This window comes from Sparus aurata, chromosome 20 (genome assembly GCF_900880675.1).
Source record: "Sparus aurata chromosome 20, fSpaAur1.1, whole genome shotgun sequence".
NCBI lineage: Eukaryota > Metazoa > Chordata > Actinopteri > Spariformes > Sparidae > Sparus > Sparus aurata.
The window spans coordinates 171,527-185,761 of NC_044206.1; the positions used below are offsets into that span (position 1 = coordinate 171,527).

A 14,235-nucleotide genomic window follows, 5' to 3' on the forward strand; every position below is an offset into this window, starting at 1 on the left:
TTTGCCCACATAGAACAAGAGTAGATCTGTCAAATGCTTTTAAGACAAGTTGCTTTGCATGAGTTCATAAAGCAGCCCTGTTTTTAGCCTGATATAACAATTTTATAGCTTTTTAAAGGGAGCACCTTTTAACCTGAAAAATTAGAATGGAGCTGCTATATCAGGGAAATTCAGAAAATACATATTAGAGATGATTTCAATAAAAAGGATAAAATGATCAATTGAACTACACAGTGCAGACGAAAGTGGTAGAGTTAACAATAGATGCTAAACTTCTGAGATCTAGGATGCCGATGATACATTATGCTTGAAATAGAATATACCTTTACTCAACTATGTGTTGAGTAAATGTACTTATTTGCTTTCCACAATGGTTATTTGATAGACTTCTAAAGTAATAATAAACTGTAGATTTCTAATAAGCCTAAAGGCAAAAAGTTAGGTTTTTTTTTTCCGGTTGTGCGCCGCTAATTATGAGGGGCTGGTCTAAGCCTCCTCCTACCTCCCTTAAGCACCTTAAAGGGCTATATATATAATTTATTTATATTACTATTTGTTCTATGTGTTGCTTTTTATTTGTTGCTGCGGGAGCACCCTCAATTTCATTGTACTCTCCTGTACAATGACAATAAAGCCAAGCCAAGTCAATGTTGGTTGAATAAATAAGTAAATAAGACTAATCTAATATAAGATTGAATACAGCATACAAATATATTTAATGAGGATCATTATTTACAGGATATATATTAATATATTTCACTGGATTTTTATTTATAGTGCAATTATAAATTCTTGCAATTGTATTTACTTTTCTTTCCTAATGACACATTTATTTCCCAGCTCTTTCTATTCTCATCCATTCTATTTAAATAAGTTGCGTATTATTGAGTTTTCAGTTCAGTTAACAGCACAGCATACATGCTTTCTATGACTGCACTGTATAATAAACACAAACCGCATGTCAGGAAAACCTTCTTAGTTTTTAAGTGTAAGCTTTACTTGTGAGTCTAAGAGCTGTCTAAGAGACTTGAGACTTGACTCTGACTCTGGGATGATCTGACTGCAGACTGCCTGCGAACACCTCTGAGATATCCTCGTTGTGTCCTTGTCTCCTCGGCTGGGATTCTTATCGATGTCACATCAGCACCACCACCAAAACAGGTATAAGTGGGGCTACAAAAAAACTGCAGCCGTCAAGTAGCAAAAAAAATATTAGCGCTCTGACATCCTATGCAAGCAACTATTCAAAGCGAAGCTGCATGAATCCGATTACAGCTGGATGACATCTGATGCGGACGAAGAATACTGCGCAGGTGGAAACTTTGTGCCTTTTATTTCCCCCCATGGACAAATAAAGTTTTTTTATTTTTCGTTCATTCGTTTTCTTTCCCGCTTTTCCGTGAGGGTTGCAGGATGTTGCTGCTTTTTGTCCCCCTGAGGGGTTGCGGGGCTTACTGGGGCCAAATCCAGTTCTACTCATGGGCGAAGGCCAGGGTACACCCTGAATGAGTCGCCAGCTCATTGCAGGACCCTTACTGATGGCAGTGGCTGCCCCACAGGGTGCCAACTGCACATCAGGAGCATTTCTGGGGTTCAGTATCTTGCTCAAGGATACTTCAGCATGTAGCTCAGTCCCACCCCAGGGGAGCCAGGGATTCGAACCAGCGACCTTCCGATCACCGGTCCACCAGCTCTACCCACTGAGCTACAGCCGCCCGTTTTTTCATTTTTATTTAATTAATTTATTTGAATCAAAACAGCGGCTTCCTGCATACCCTAAAACACGAAACAAGCTGGATACAGAGCTGGCGCATTTGAAAACCAGTGTTACAAACTGCTTCACAGAATACAATACAGTATAAGTACAAAGCTAGTAGATCAGAGACATTACATACAAAAAAACTGCAAGCAGTGAAGGAACATGCTGCGTGCCATGCTATGTTGTCCAACAAATCTCCCAATCTTTATGATAAAGTAGCATGAAGGTCTTGTGTTTTCTCACTTCTCAAATTTAGATTATTTATGTAATCAATGGCCCCAGTCCAGGGGTGGTCACTGAGATGCTGCTGGTACTACATTTGTTAGCACACACCCCAATTTTCCCCTCCCAACCAAAGGCCTTTCGGCTGCCACTTCCCAGTAGATTCCCAGTGGTTGGGAGTCCCTCCCTCCTCCTGGGTGTGTGCCTAGATTCCACTATCAACACACCCATTCATTCAATTGCATGATGTCACCATGCCATGGCGCTTCCCTCACAAAACAACATATACAGGATATTTCCCTTTATACCTTAACCTTATTCTTCTACTCTATTACATCTTGGAGGCAAAAATTACACTTATATTTCACTTCTTTTTTTTTAAGCTTTCATTAATTTAGTTAGCATTAGGTGTACTGGTTACTTTACTTACTTTACATTTTATATTAATAATCTAAAGTTGTACCTCAGTATTATTTGTTAAGCCATCCAGCAGTATATACAGTTAGTTATTCATTTACCTGCTGCAGCCCTAGGCTTTTGTTTTAGCCAGTTTTAGCCAGCTTCAGTGAGCAAAAGCGTTTTTGTCTGTGTCAACCACTTCACGCCGGACTGTTTCAGCAACCAGGGTCAGTATAAAGCTGGACTGGCAATGAGATTGTTCCTAACAATTGAAACCATACCCATTGTCCGTGGCAACGCCACAGATGAAGGAACTTAAGTATTTTAAAAAACAGTATAGTTTGTGTCACTTTGGCCATTTAGCACATGAGCTAACACTAACCTTCGATGTAAATATGAGGCTGAACTAACGTTACAACGTTGGGCTTACTGGCCGTAGGATTCACGGTAATGTTAATGTTGCCAAACGTTAATTTGTCATATCAGCAGTCATTTTAAAACGTGACACTGAATTGAGAAAATGAATTAGGATATTGAGATTTGATCGCTTCTAACCGGCCGGTGAACCACTGCTCGGCTGTGAACATGCTAGCTCACCGTCCGCAAACAACTTCTCAGTTGTTACTGCTACTGTTCCTACGTGAACACGCATGAGAGACCGTCTCCTCCACATGCTCACGGCCGAGCAGACGGTATGAAATGTTCTCAGTTATTCACGGAAGGTGAGTTATTGTTCTGCTGTGAACACACAGAGGGGACGGTATGAAATGGTCTGTCATTCACGACCAGTGAGCTACGTTAATTCATTAGCATGTTGTGCTAAAGGACAGTGTGTTAGGTGCCCAGGAGCACCTTGGCAGTCGAACGACTTCCTTTGAATACATGTAACTACTAACTAGTGTTAGATGCGAGAGACCCGATCTGACCCCCAATTTCCACTGGATACGTGTCCGCTGCGTTGCAGCTCCGATCCGGTTTTGCTCCGCCGTCCGCCGTCTGGCAATCTCCACCGGTTGCGGTTTGAGTCCGCTGCGGCGCAGTACGGTAGACAGCTGGCTCACGAGGCAGAGGAGTTCCCGAGATAATCACATGATCACTCACGACCGCAGTTATAGGTCTGTGTTATTAAAATCAAGAACACGAAGTGTTTCCGACCGAGGGATAAGCAGAAAAGCTTGTGTTTGTCTCTTTTTTTGAGATTTATGTGCTGGTGTCAACACCGAGTGTTTTATTTTGAAAGGTAACCGGATGCTGTTTTTTATTTTAGCGCTTGACTTCCTGTCTGCTCGGTGCTAAATTCAGCTGAATTGCTGCGTCGCACTCCGGCATCCGCCAGATATAGGAGTCCTGCGTATCTGTGCCGGAGGGCGCCGGACTGCCGGAGCTGGGACGGAGCAGATACGCAGCGCAGCGGACCTGGTGGAGATTGACACATTGACTAAAGTGAAACGTATTTGCTCCGCTGGCGTGGCGGAGACGCAACGCAGCGGAGACGTATCCAGTGGAAATTGGGGGTGAGAGTACCAAAACGTTATCTGCAGTAAAGCAATCACTACTTTGTTTTGGAGCCAGAGACAGGGCTTACCTGCTACATGTATGCTGTGCTACAATTAACGTTAGTTATATGCAGGCACGAACACAGAAAAGTTGCTTTGCAAATGTGTACGTTATTGGTCACTTACTAAATCTAATGTGAGATGAGGGATTTGCATGGGTTTGCTCGGATTACGATTTGCCAGATTTTGCCTTATCAAATTGATTTTTGTTTAATCATCATGTCTATCTACATAGCTTTGTTTTCTGTGAAATGAGAAAACAGACACATCTGTACAGCAGCCTGTGGTGCACCATGTTGCCTGCCAGACAGACCAACCAGTGACATGCACAGTTGGCACACCGCTTTCCATGAGAACTCTCCAGCCTCACTTCAGAAGCACAGGTCTTTTGAGCAAAGGCATATGATGTAATGTTAGTCACAGTGTTGTGTCGGTCGCGAACGTGTTGTTCGAACGAACAAATCTTTTGAGTGAACGAACTGAACGGAATCACTTCATGAACTGATTCGTTCCTTTCTCAATTCAGTTGAGCTCAGCTGCGAGCATGCCGTCCGGGAGTGGAACTGCCGCGACTCACTCGTGAATCTTCGGCGAACGACGCAACCAGCGTGCGGGCGAGGAAGGACTGTTGTTGACGCCTGAGCGAATGTGACTCGTGATTCGTCATGATTCGCGAACCTACTGCACACAGAGAACTGTCGCTGAGGACGTGATTCTCGTTCACGTACTGTGCTGAAAGTGGCGCTGTGTCACTCACTCACTCACTCAGGGCAGAGGAGTTGATTCACGTTCAGTAACCGTACTGCTAAAATTAGCGTTGTGTTGCTAACATCCGTGTAGCATCATGTTAAGTGATTTTACTGAGCACAGAGGACACTTTCACCGTTTAATAATTTTAGTGCATGTATACCACTCAAAGCACCGCTGCATCTCCCGCAAATGATTGTGTACTATAGTCCGTGAACGCACCGTCCCTCAGTAAGTGAACATGAACCTCAGGGCTGAATCATGAATTGAATGACGGATCGTTTGGCTGTTTATCAGTTCAGGGAGTTGGAGAGCACTGAACGATTCGGTGAACGAATCTTTTGGACGAATCATTTTAATGAATGGATCCTAGAGATTCAGTACAGTAAAAAGAACTGCCGTTCCCATCACTAGTTAGTCACTTTGTTTCTCTAATATGTGATTTTTAATAAAATGTTTTACTCTGTTATGAATATGGATTGACTAATGAAAATTAGGTTTTCATCTATCAAAGGCACACAGAAATCAGTGTCCTGCTGTTTGCATCAAAGAATGTTGTCTTCCCCTACCTTGGAATATTATGCAGGTGAATGAAACATCACTATCTGTTTAGTTAATTATAGTTTAGTGTGCTTGCCATGACTTTTAAAGTACTATTTTCCACCCAAGATGCTACCTGGCTGCCCTGCATTTCAATGAAAATACTGGCCGACCACAGGCAACATCTACAAGTGGAGTGCTGCTGTACAGAGTCAACTTCCCCAAATCTAAACGCGGAGAATATACTGCAAAGCCTGTGAAAGCAGAGCCAACATTCCGTAAGTTTTACAATCTTTTATTTGAACCCCACAAATTACAATAAACATGGACACACAGGCATAACACAAAAGGTTGAAAATAAACACAAACTAATAAAATCAGAATTCTTTTTAGATGGTTTTCAAATAATAATAAGGAGAATGTATAAATTAGGAGAAATAAGAAGAGACACTTTACAACACTGCAGCACAAGGCTTTTTGGTTCTAGTGCAATTTTCTTGTAAACATTAATTTTTGTTTATTGCACTGCAGACTACATTGATGCACTGTTGGACCTGATCTTCAATGAGGTTTTCCAGGACCCTTCCCCATATGTGAACGAGGTGCTGAAATTTACAATCCCTGAAGACCTCTCGGCTCAGAATGAAAGACCCAATAACCTGGACGTTATAGCCAGTTGCGTGTCAAGGTTCAACCAAGGACAGGTCTGAACCCAACATACTGTCCTTCTGCATCAGGGAACTCTGCTTGAATTCTCAGCACCACGCAGACAGGCAGCACAACTCTCACTATCCACCCCAGAAAGCCCCAACTTACAAAGCTTCTGTAGGCTATATTGGCTGGACACAATTCAATGTAAACTCAGCACTGAATGTTCACATCCTTGGCAACTGGCAAGTTCAACTGTTCCACTTCAGATATTTATTTTGCATGTCTACAAATGTTTCTTGCAATAAAACATCTTTACCAACTGTTCTGTGTGTTTTCATTGTTTGATATGTATTTAATGCTACCAAGTAAAAAAATAGTAAAGATAAACTATAAGCAATGTAAGATAGAGGAATCAGTTATGTACTTTTCATCATAACACTTTTGCAATAAATGAATAGTATTTATGGGACTAAAAGCTTTCTGCACTATTCCCCTCAGACAAAAAGGTCCATAGTCTGCCCGATAAATGTTCAGTGCATTCTGCAGTGCAGATACATTCAGGCAGACAGGTTCCAGGCCAGGATGGTACACCATGCATGATGGTGGCTCAGGAAGCTGCTGCAGTCTTCGTGTAACCTAGAAATTATGAAAGGTAAGTGAGTGACAATAGCTAAAGGAAAGGAGAGACTGAAAAATGGCAACCATGTTTGCCCTGTGTTCACACTTCCACATTTCCATACAGCAGATATTCTCAGGTTCTGTAGGCATTAGTTCACAATTGCCACAGGAACACCTGTTTTTAAACAGAATTTGTATTATTCATTGGAAATTACATAGCTAATCAATCATGTCGCGTTGTTTCTTTTGTAATATTTATTTAAAGTTTATATACTGTTGGAACCGGTTCAAAAACAATTCTGCTGGTAGAGAGGTGATGGGAGGCAACTATGGCTTACTGAAAACTACAGTTGTTGAAAATTGCTGGCACTAATTACAGGTCGTCACTGCAAATAAGAGCAGGTTCTCAACTGACTTACCTGGCTACATAGGTAAATTAAAATAAATAATATGGGGTTGTGCTTTTTTCTAGTATGGGCAAGTGCTAATTTGCATCCGCGTTGATGCAACTGAACAGCAGTTAACACCAGCCAAGGTTTGGCTGAGCTTTATGATGTAAACACTCGAGGCAGGAGAAGGGGGCTGTTATTTGTAACAACGCGGGGCAGACGGCCAGTAAGCCTGTAAAACTTTCGTTAGTCTGCAGTAACATAAAAGTAATGTCGAGGTAACAAACTTAAAGGGATATTCCGGTGTAAGTTTAATCCATGGTCTAACACACCGTGAAACTGTGTTAGACTCCCTCTCGAGAGATCAAGTTTGCAGACCCCCAACTGTTTGATGCCTCGAAGTATGTGCTGGGTCCCTATTTCTAATGTTGCTGAAGTTTGGTGCTGTTCTGAGCATTATTTGTGACTTTTTGATGGCGGTTTTATATTTGGACCCATTTACTGCAATGTGTTGTTGTCGCGTGGTCGTTTCTGAGGATGCTAAAACTACGCTAGCTAGCAGTCTGCAACCTTGATTTCTCGAGAAGGAGTCTAACAAAATTTCACGGTGTGTTAGACCATGGATTAAATTTACACCGGAATATCCCTTTAACTACTAACCACTGAGAAACATCCATGTTCATTCTTGGCTGCTGACTTTCCTCTGGAGCCTCTTGTTGTTCTGGGTCGGACTCCGGCTCGAACATGTACGGTTCCACCGCAGTCTGTTGTCCGGCAGCCATTACTCCCACAAACTCAGCCGTAGCCTGAGCATGTTACTAACATTTCATTTAGACATCAGGGAACAATGTCAGGAGGCAGAAATGAGCATAATATGTCACCTTTAAAGCTTGCTTTTTGTTCCCCAAATCCTGCCTCCTGTGCGTTGTCTGCATTTGGGTCCTCATATAGTTTCCCCCTTAAATTGTAACAATGGTACAGCCATGCTTCTGTCTGTAGAAACCTTCACTGAACTGGAACTAGGTGGTCATCAGACAGAGGTCCAGTAAGGCACAAATGTGGTCTGGGGCGAAGTTGGTTCTGCTGGAGAGAGTGCTGTAGCAGGTGTTTCTTCACCATCTTTACCTCTTCTTGGGTGGGAATGTATGTAAAAAGCGAGGTGACATAATAGGGAACATAGTTTCAACTAAGTCCAGTGTCATTTCTCGTGCCTTGTTGCTTAAATCCTGTGAGTTTTTGATGTGGTGGCTAGCTGACCAGCTAGTATACTAGCTAAGTCCTTGGGTATGTTATAGTTAACTGAGCTGATGCTGCTGCTGATGGATTTTAGTGATACTCCCTCCTTGTATATCTTTGGGAGTCCATAGACGGGATTGCTTATCCACGGTATAGACAGTAATACAATCTTCTGTGAACAAAACCTAGAGGTACTTAATCTACCGGCCAATCTTCGTCCCTACCCTTACCTATGGTTAATGAGAGATGGGCCATGACCGAAAGAACGAGATCGCACGTACAAGCGGCCGAAATGGGTTTTCTCCGCAGGGTGGCTGGGGTTTCCCTTAGAGATAGGGTGAGAAGCTCATCATCCGGGAGGGACTCGGAGTAGAGCCACTGCTCCTCTGCGTGGAAAGGAGCCAGTTGAGGTGGTTCGGGCATCTAATGAGGATGCCACCAGGGCGCCTTCCTAGGGTGGTGTTCCTGGCACGTCCAACTGGGAGGAGACCTAGGGGTAGACCCATGACCAGGTGGAGGGATTACATCTCCTCTCTGGCCTGGGAGCGCCTGGGGACTCCCCAGTCAGAGTTAGCTGATGTGGCTGGGGAAAGGGAAGTCTGGGGCTCGCTGCTGAAGCTGCTGCCTCCGCGACCCGACTCCGGATAAGCGGTTGACAATGGATGGATGGATGGACAATCTTATGTCAATGACTTTGTCCTTTTCCATTTTTTTTTCCGATATTGTATAACCTACTGGTAAAATCTCACCTCAGTGTCTCATGTGTGTTAGTATCACTAAGCAGATAGTGACTTTGGTGCGGTAGTCCGGTGTGTTTAACACCACAGGGCATCTCCCTTTATCTAACGGCAAGATGGAGATGTTCTGTCTCTTTGGAGTGATGCTTTGGCCTTTTCCTCACTAGTGAGGTTGGAGGGGAGTGCTTTTGCATTAGCAAGAGCAGCCGATACCTTCAAATGTAGCTGTTCTGCTTCTGTGTCTGCCAACTTGTTATTTCTGATGGCTGACTCTGTTGCCGTGATGGGACCTTCTCTGATTAGGTGAGCTCTCTCTTCTCTTGTCCAGATGTGCTATGTTGTTGTAAGTGAGTTGCTTTGCCATGTCTGTAATTAGGAATTTTCCTGTCTGCCGTTCCTTACATTCAGAGTGTTGTGATGGCTGTGCCTTCTTAACAAACTTGGAGACATTTTCCAGGACTGGTTAGGTAGCAGTGATGTCTATTCCTCAAATGCAGTGCATTAATGGTGAAATGAACCTGTATCACTCTACCACGTTTCATGCTTTTACACTATATATACTTTATATACAATACTCTCTTCAACTTGCTCTCACAACCACAGTGTCCACTTTGCCTACATAAATTTAAACATCACTTTTGAGGAAAAATTTGTGGTGGTCACAACCATGTGCCTCCTGAACAAAATTGGATCAACACTTTTGGCTTGGTAGCCTTAGTGGTGACAGGAATGCCAACAAACTGATGCATTGGCTCCCATTTTACTAATAGGAAAAAGATCTGGAGGCATGTAAACACATCCACTTTTCTTAAATACTCCACTAGCTCAACTTTCTCAGTCAAAGTTACCATGAATAACTTAAGCCTGTTTCTCTCAGATTACCGCAGCAACATAAGCTTGCTGTTATGCTGCTATTGTTTGTTTACACTGAACCAAGCAGTGCTGACATAACGCCACTCCAGTGTGTCATTTCATACAGCATGCCGGCATTGTGGAACAAAAAGAGGTGTGACATCATGAGGTTGCGATCTGAGTGTTTTTTCTTAATGTGTTTCCCCAAGTTTCCTCTTGTAAATTGATGAATCTGTTTGGAAACTATATGGATGCTGCGATAGAGTGTTGTGATTGTCATTTTTTCTAGATGCACGTTGGGTCAGGATTTCAAAGTTACGTGTTTTTGCTCTAAATGGCATTACATTACCAACATCCGTAAACAGCAGACCCTCTCTAGCGCTCACTCACGAGGAGGGATGCTGTTTTATTCACTGTTCGCTGAAGTCTCAGTCAGCGATTTTTTTTCTTTAGAGGTGCCAGAGACAGTAATTACAACAGCTGCCTGGCTCTCGCTACCGGGGACAGACGTTGTTTTTTCTGGCAGAAGTCTGACGTATTTTTTCCCTTATAAAAGATGCTGAATACATGACCTGCTACCACATTACTGTTGTTTGGATCTGTGACGTTACTTTGTGGGTTGAAGTGTGGGACATTTCTCTTTTATTTGATGAGTGAATGATCTGTCTAGTTGTCAGACTGTGAACGCCATCAGGTCAACACACCCCTGTCTGGTGCTGCCGGTATTTCCATTCATACAGACGCCATCTTGCCTCTGTTGCGGCTCTGTTACTGCCTCGCTGGAGGATCAGAACTAAACTGTACCCCAATTCTGCCTCTGTAACTTTCACACAGATGGCGAGATGGGATATCTGTGCTTAAAAGGGCAGTGTGAATGGGACTTTAGTTACCATCAGTATGGCAACCTTTGATTCAAACTGGGGATCTGAGACAGATTCACCAAATGTGCACATTAAAACACATTTGAACACACTAGTACCAAGAAAGTAAAAAATCTGCATGTATGCCGACACACGAGCAAACACACACACATATAGTTGCTTATTTCTTTACCACTTTTACACACACACATATAGCTGCTTATTTCTTTACCACTTTTCCTGCATTTTATCTTAAACTTAACTATCATCTGCTCATTTTTTCTTTATACAGAAATTCCATTCAACTATTCATTTTCCCACAATTTATACATTATGAAATGTATTAAACTCTTCAGTCCCTTTAAAGGTATTTGACTCACACACTCTGTTACTCCTTCAGTGACTTCTCAGTACAAATTCAAGCCAACAATGCAGGTTAGCTCCCAGCCTACAATATATTTTGAATCCTTCATTCTCACCCACTATTTTGACCTTCTTACTCTTCAGATGCGAACAACAGATTAAAGCCACTAATTCAGTTTGACGTTAGCTTTCCAATAAACCTTAAATTATTCCACATCATTCAAATATTCTTGGCATTATTCAACTGAAAGTCAGCATCACAAAAATCAACAGCAAAAGCACAACAAAGAAATTAAAACATGTACTATTTGGTGACCAAATTGTGTTGCACATTATTATAACTTCAAATGACTGTGCAGGGTGCCACTATTGGTGTTTGCAGTGGACTGATGAGGGTTTGGTCTGTGAATCTTGTTAACCTCTGCATCACCATGATGGCAGATTCAGGCTGTGGCATGAACAAAGGTCCAACCAGGACTAAAGGTAAAGGTAAAGGTTGGTAGCAACAGGGTTTACATAAGCAAGTACATTCCAGGATTTGCTGGTATCACAAGTGAAGCAGATAAAAAAATATCGCATTTGTTTCTCTCACCACACAAGCACTTCATCCAAGTGCTTCTGCCTGAAATAAAAGGGGGTTAAACAGCCATGTGCTATGGCTTGACAGCAATCAACTTGACTTTGAAATGTCAGTGGCGAAGCAGACATCAGTGCTGTTGCAATAGTGCAACAGCACTGCAGCCGAAGCCAACAGACCACAGAAAAGTGTCAAGCTCTTGCTCCTCATGAAATGGAATATATGACAACAGACAAAAACACTAAAGATGTTTGCGACTGATCACACAGAGATGCATGCTTTTCCAGAAACACATCTACAGCAAAACCATTGTTTTCCTGGCATGTGCTCCTCTCTCACAACATGCTCTTTTTTGCAGAGCACCTCTCATTAATGTCTCTCACTTGGACCAGGCAACTTGTGCACACAGCCTTGCTTTCAGAGGGGCACCACACACACCATCGAGGCATAAAAAAGTGGACTGAACAGACAAAATGTGCTGCACCATTTGTGTTTTTGTGTTGTTGTAAATGTTGTTTAAATTATGGCTTAATGGCTATTGAAAACATATGTCCGGTAAGGTTTCTGTCTCATTAATGGCCAACTTAAAAAAAAGGTCTAGTGTAAGAACTGAATGCAGTTCTGTAGTTAATGGAGAAGCAGCCTCCCCATGATTACACAACATATTAGGATTTATTACATACGTGTCTTGTTCTAGAGTCTTAAGACAGAACTATCTTAAGAAAATGGAACAAGACACACATTTGTATTAATTAATTGATCTTAAAGATGAGGTTAGTGTAAACTGTGGACTCACCGTTACTGTGTTGGCTGTGAGGGCAGGGGTGTTATCATTTCCTGGCTGCTCACTCTGTGTGTGTGTCGGTGTGTACAGCGTCAGGGTGTGCTCGGTCACTGTGCTTGATCCCGTATAGTCGGCTGGTGGATGGGTGTGGGGCGTGCCGTACTCAGCTGGGATTCCATTCTGTGGTGGAGGGGCATACTGGGCTGGTGGAAAGGGTTGCGCCATGGCTTCAGGGGGAGTTGGGGCCTCTTGGTTGCCCTGCGTGGATAGGTAGAGGTAGGGACAGGGACATAGGAAAGGAAAAGAGCAAAGCCAATAGGTAAGTAATGGTCTCTCATGATGTAGATCAGGGCCCGTATTCACAAAGAATCTTAAGGCCAAAAGTAGCTCCTAACAGCCGAATTTAGGAGCAACACCTAAAAATAATGGACGTGTCAGTCGTAACTTTAGGACTCCTAATTTTTGAAAATAAGAGTCATTCACAAAACATTTAAGGCCTAAAAGTAGCACCTAAGTCTGGGAGACCTTAGAAGTAGTCCAGAGGACTCCTAACTCGCTAAGACCTGGTCACAGCCGAATGTTTTGAAGACGCTAAGTGACAGGGAATTATTAAAACGATGTCGGATGGACCGTGAAGGGATTGAAGTTGTGGTTGAGTTGGTGAGGGACGCAATAACGTTCCCAATCAACTGAAACAATCCAATAACGCCAGAGTTGAAATGTTTGGCAACACTCCGGTGTTTGGCTACGGGGAAAATGCAGCTCTTCGCACGGGACTAGTATTACCTGGGGACCTCAATTGATTTAGAAATGATCCCACCACGTCCGTGTTTCGTGCGGCGCATTCGCACAGGATAAGCAAAGTCTGTGTTTTAACTCGAATTTACTGACATTATCCCCTGGGGCGATTGCACTGGAGCCTTTACTGGAGCAGCACAACTGTTAGATATGGATATTTTTAATATAATAACTGGTGAGCCTGTTGAAAGATGGAAAAAATGTTTCTTACTGCATGCTGCCATGCATGTAATCCATCTAATCATCTTTCGACATTTCGCTCTTCTGATGAGCCTCCTGAATTTGCACCCAAAATGCTGTCAAAACTTTTATTTATAATTCCAAACGCAGCCTCCATAATTCTCGACCGGGAAAAATGCAGAAAAAAGGTTTAGAAAACACAAAAAACGACCCCAAATCACAGAGATGCCGATTCGCACAGGACTAATATGACCTCTAGGGGTGTGCATTGGCACTGCCCTCACAATTCGATTCGATTACGATTCACCAGGTATCAATTCGATTCTACGATGCATTGCGATGCATCAAAATTCTACTGCACACAACAAGGCAAACTTTTCATCAGTCATGAGGCAATACAAGCAGTCAGATATTGAACAACAGATTTTATTGGCTGCTATGTGTGTATTATCACTCTCCTGTTTCCCCAGGTGTTCCCCTCTGTTAATCCAAACCCGCGGACAGTTTATAATCATATAGATGCTGTTATAATGTGTAGTGATTGAGATCCTGACCCACCAAACATCCTGGAAAGTGACGAGGTTAAGTTTTTCGCGTTAAATTGCATAATTATACATAATCACAATCAGTAAACAGGACATTGTCTGAGTCTGTCACTCGTGGGGACGGAGGCTGTTTTCTGGAGGAAAGTTCCCTGAAGTCTCGGTCCGGAGGGCTGACAGTCGCAGTGATTTATTTTCGTCACAAACACTCAGTGAGTTAAAGTTTTTTGCCGGTGACAGACGCTGTTTTTTGAGCAAAAATGTGAGGAAGAGTCGGGAGGACAGGCGGAGGAAGGACAGGAGGACAGACGCTTCTCCACGTACAGCTGTGGTATTTGTTTTCCTCATATAAGTTGGTAAAGACAGTTATAGTTACTACGTTACTTTTGTTCGGTCCTGTAACGTTACTTTGTGGGACATTTCTC

The 14,235-nt window shown here is 42.8% G+C and overlaps 1 protein-coding gene across 14 annotated transcripts in view; it reads right to left on the reverse strand.

The window, feature by feature from the left end:
- The window catches only part of LOC115570877 (RNA binding protein fox-1 homolog 3-like), a 1,044,539-nt gene that overhangs the window by 127,686 nt on the left and 902,618 nt on the right, over positions 1-14,235 (reverse strand). For all 14 annotated transcript variants that reach the window (XM_030399653.1, XM_030399654.1, XM_030399661.1 and 11 more), the window contains one exon: positions 12,303-12,548. In XM_030399653.1, the coding sequence (XP_030255513.1) occupies positions 12,303-12,548 (246 nt within the window). The remainder of the gene's footprint in view (positions 1-12,302; positions 12,549-14,235) is intronic.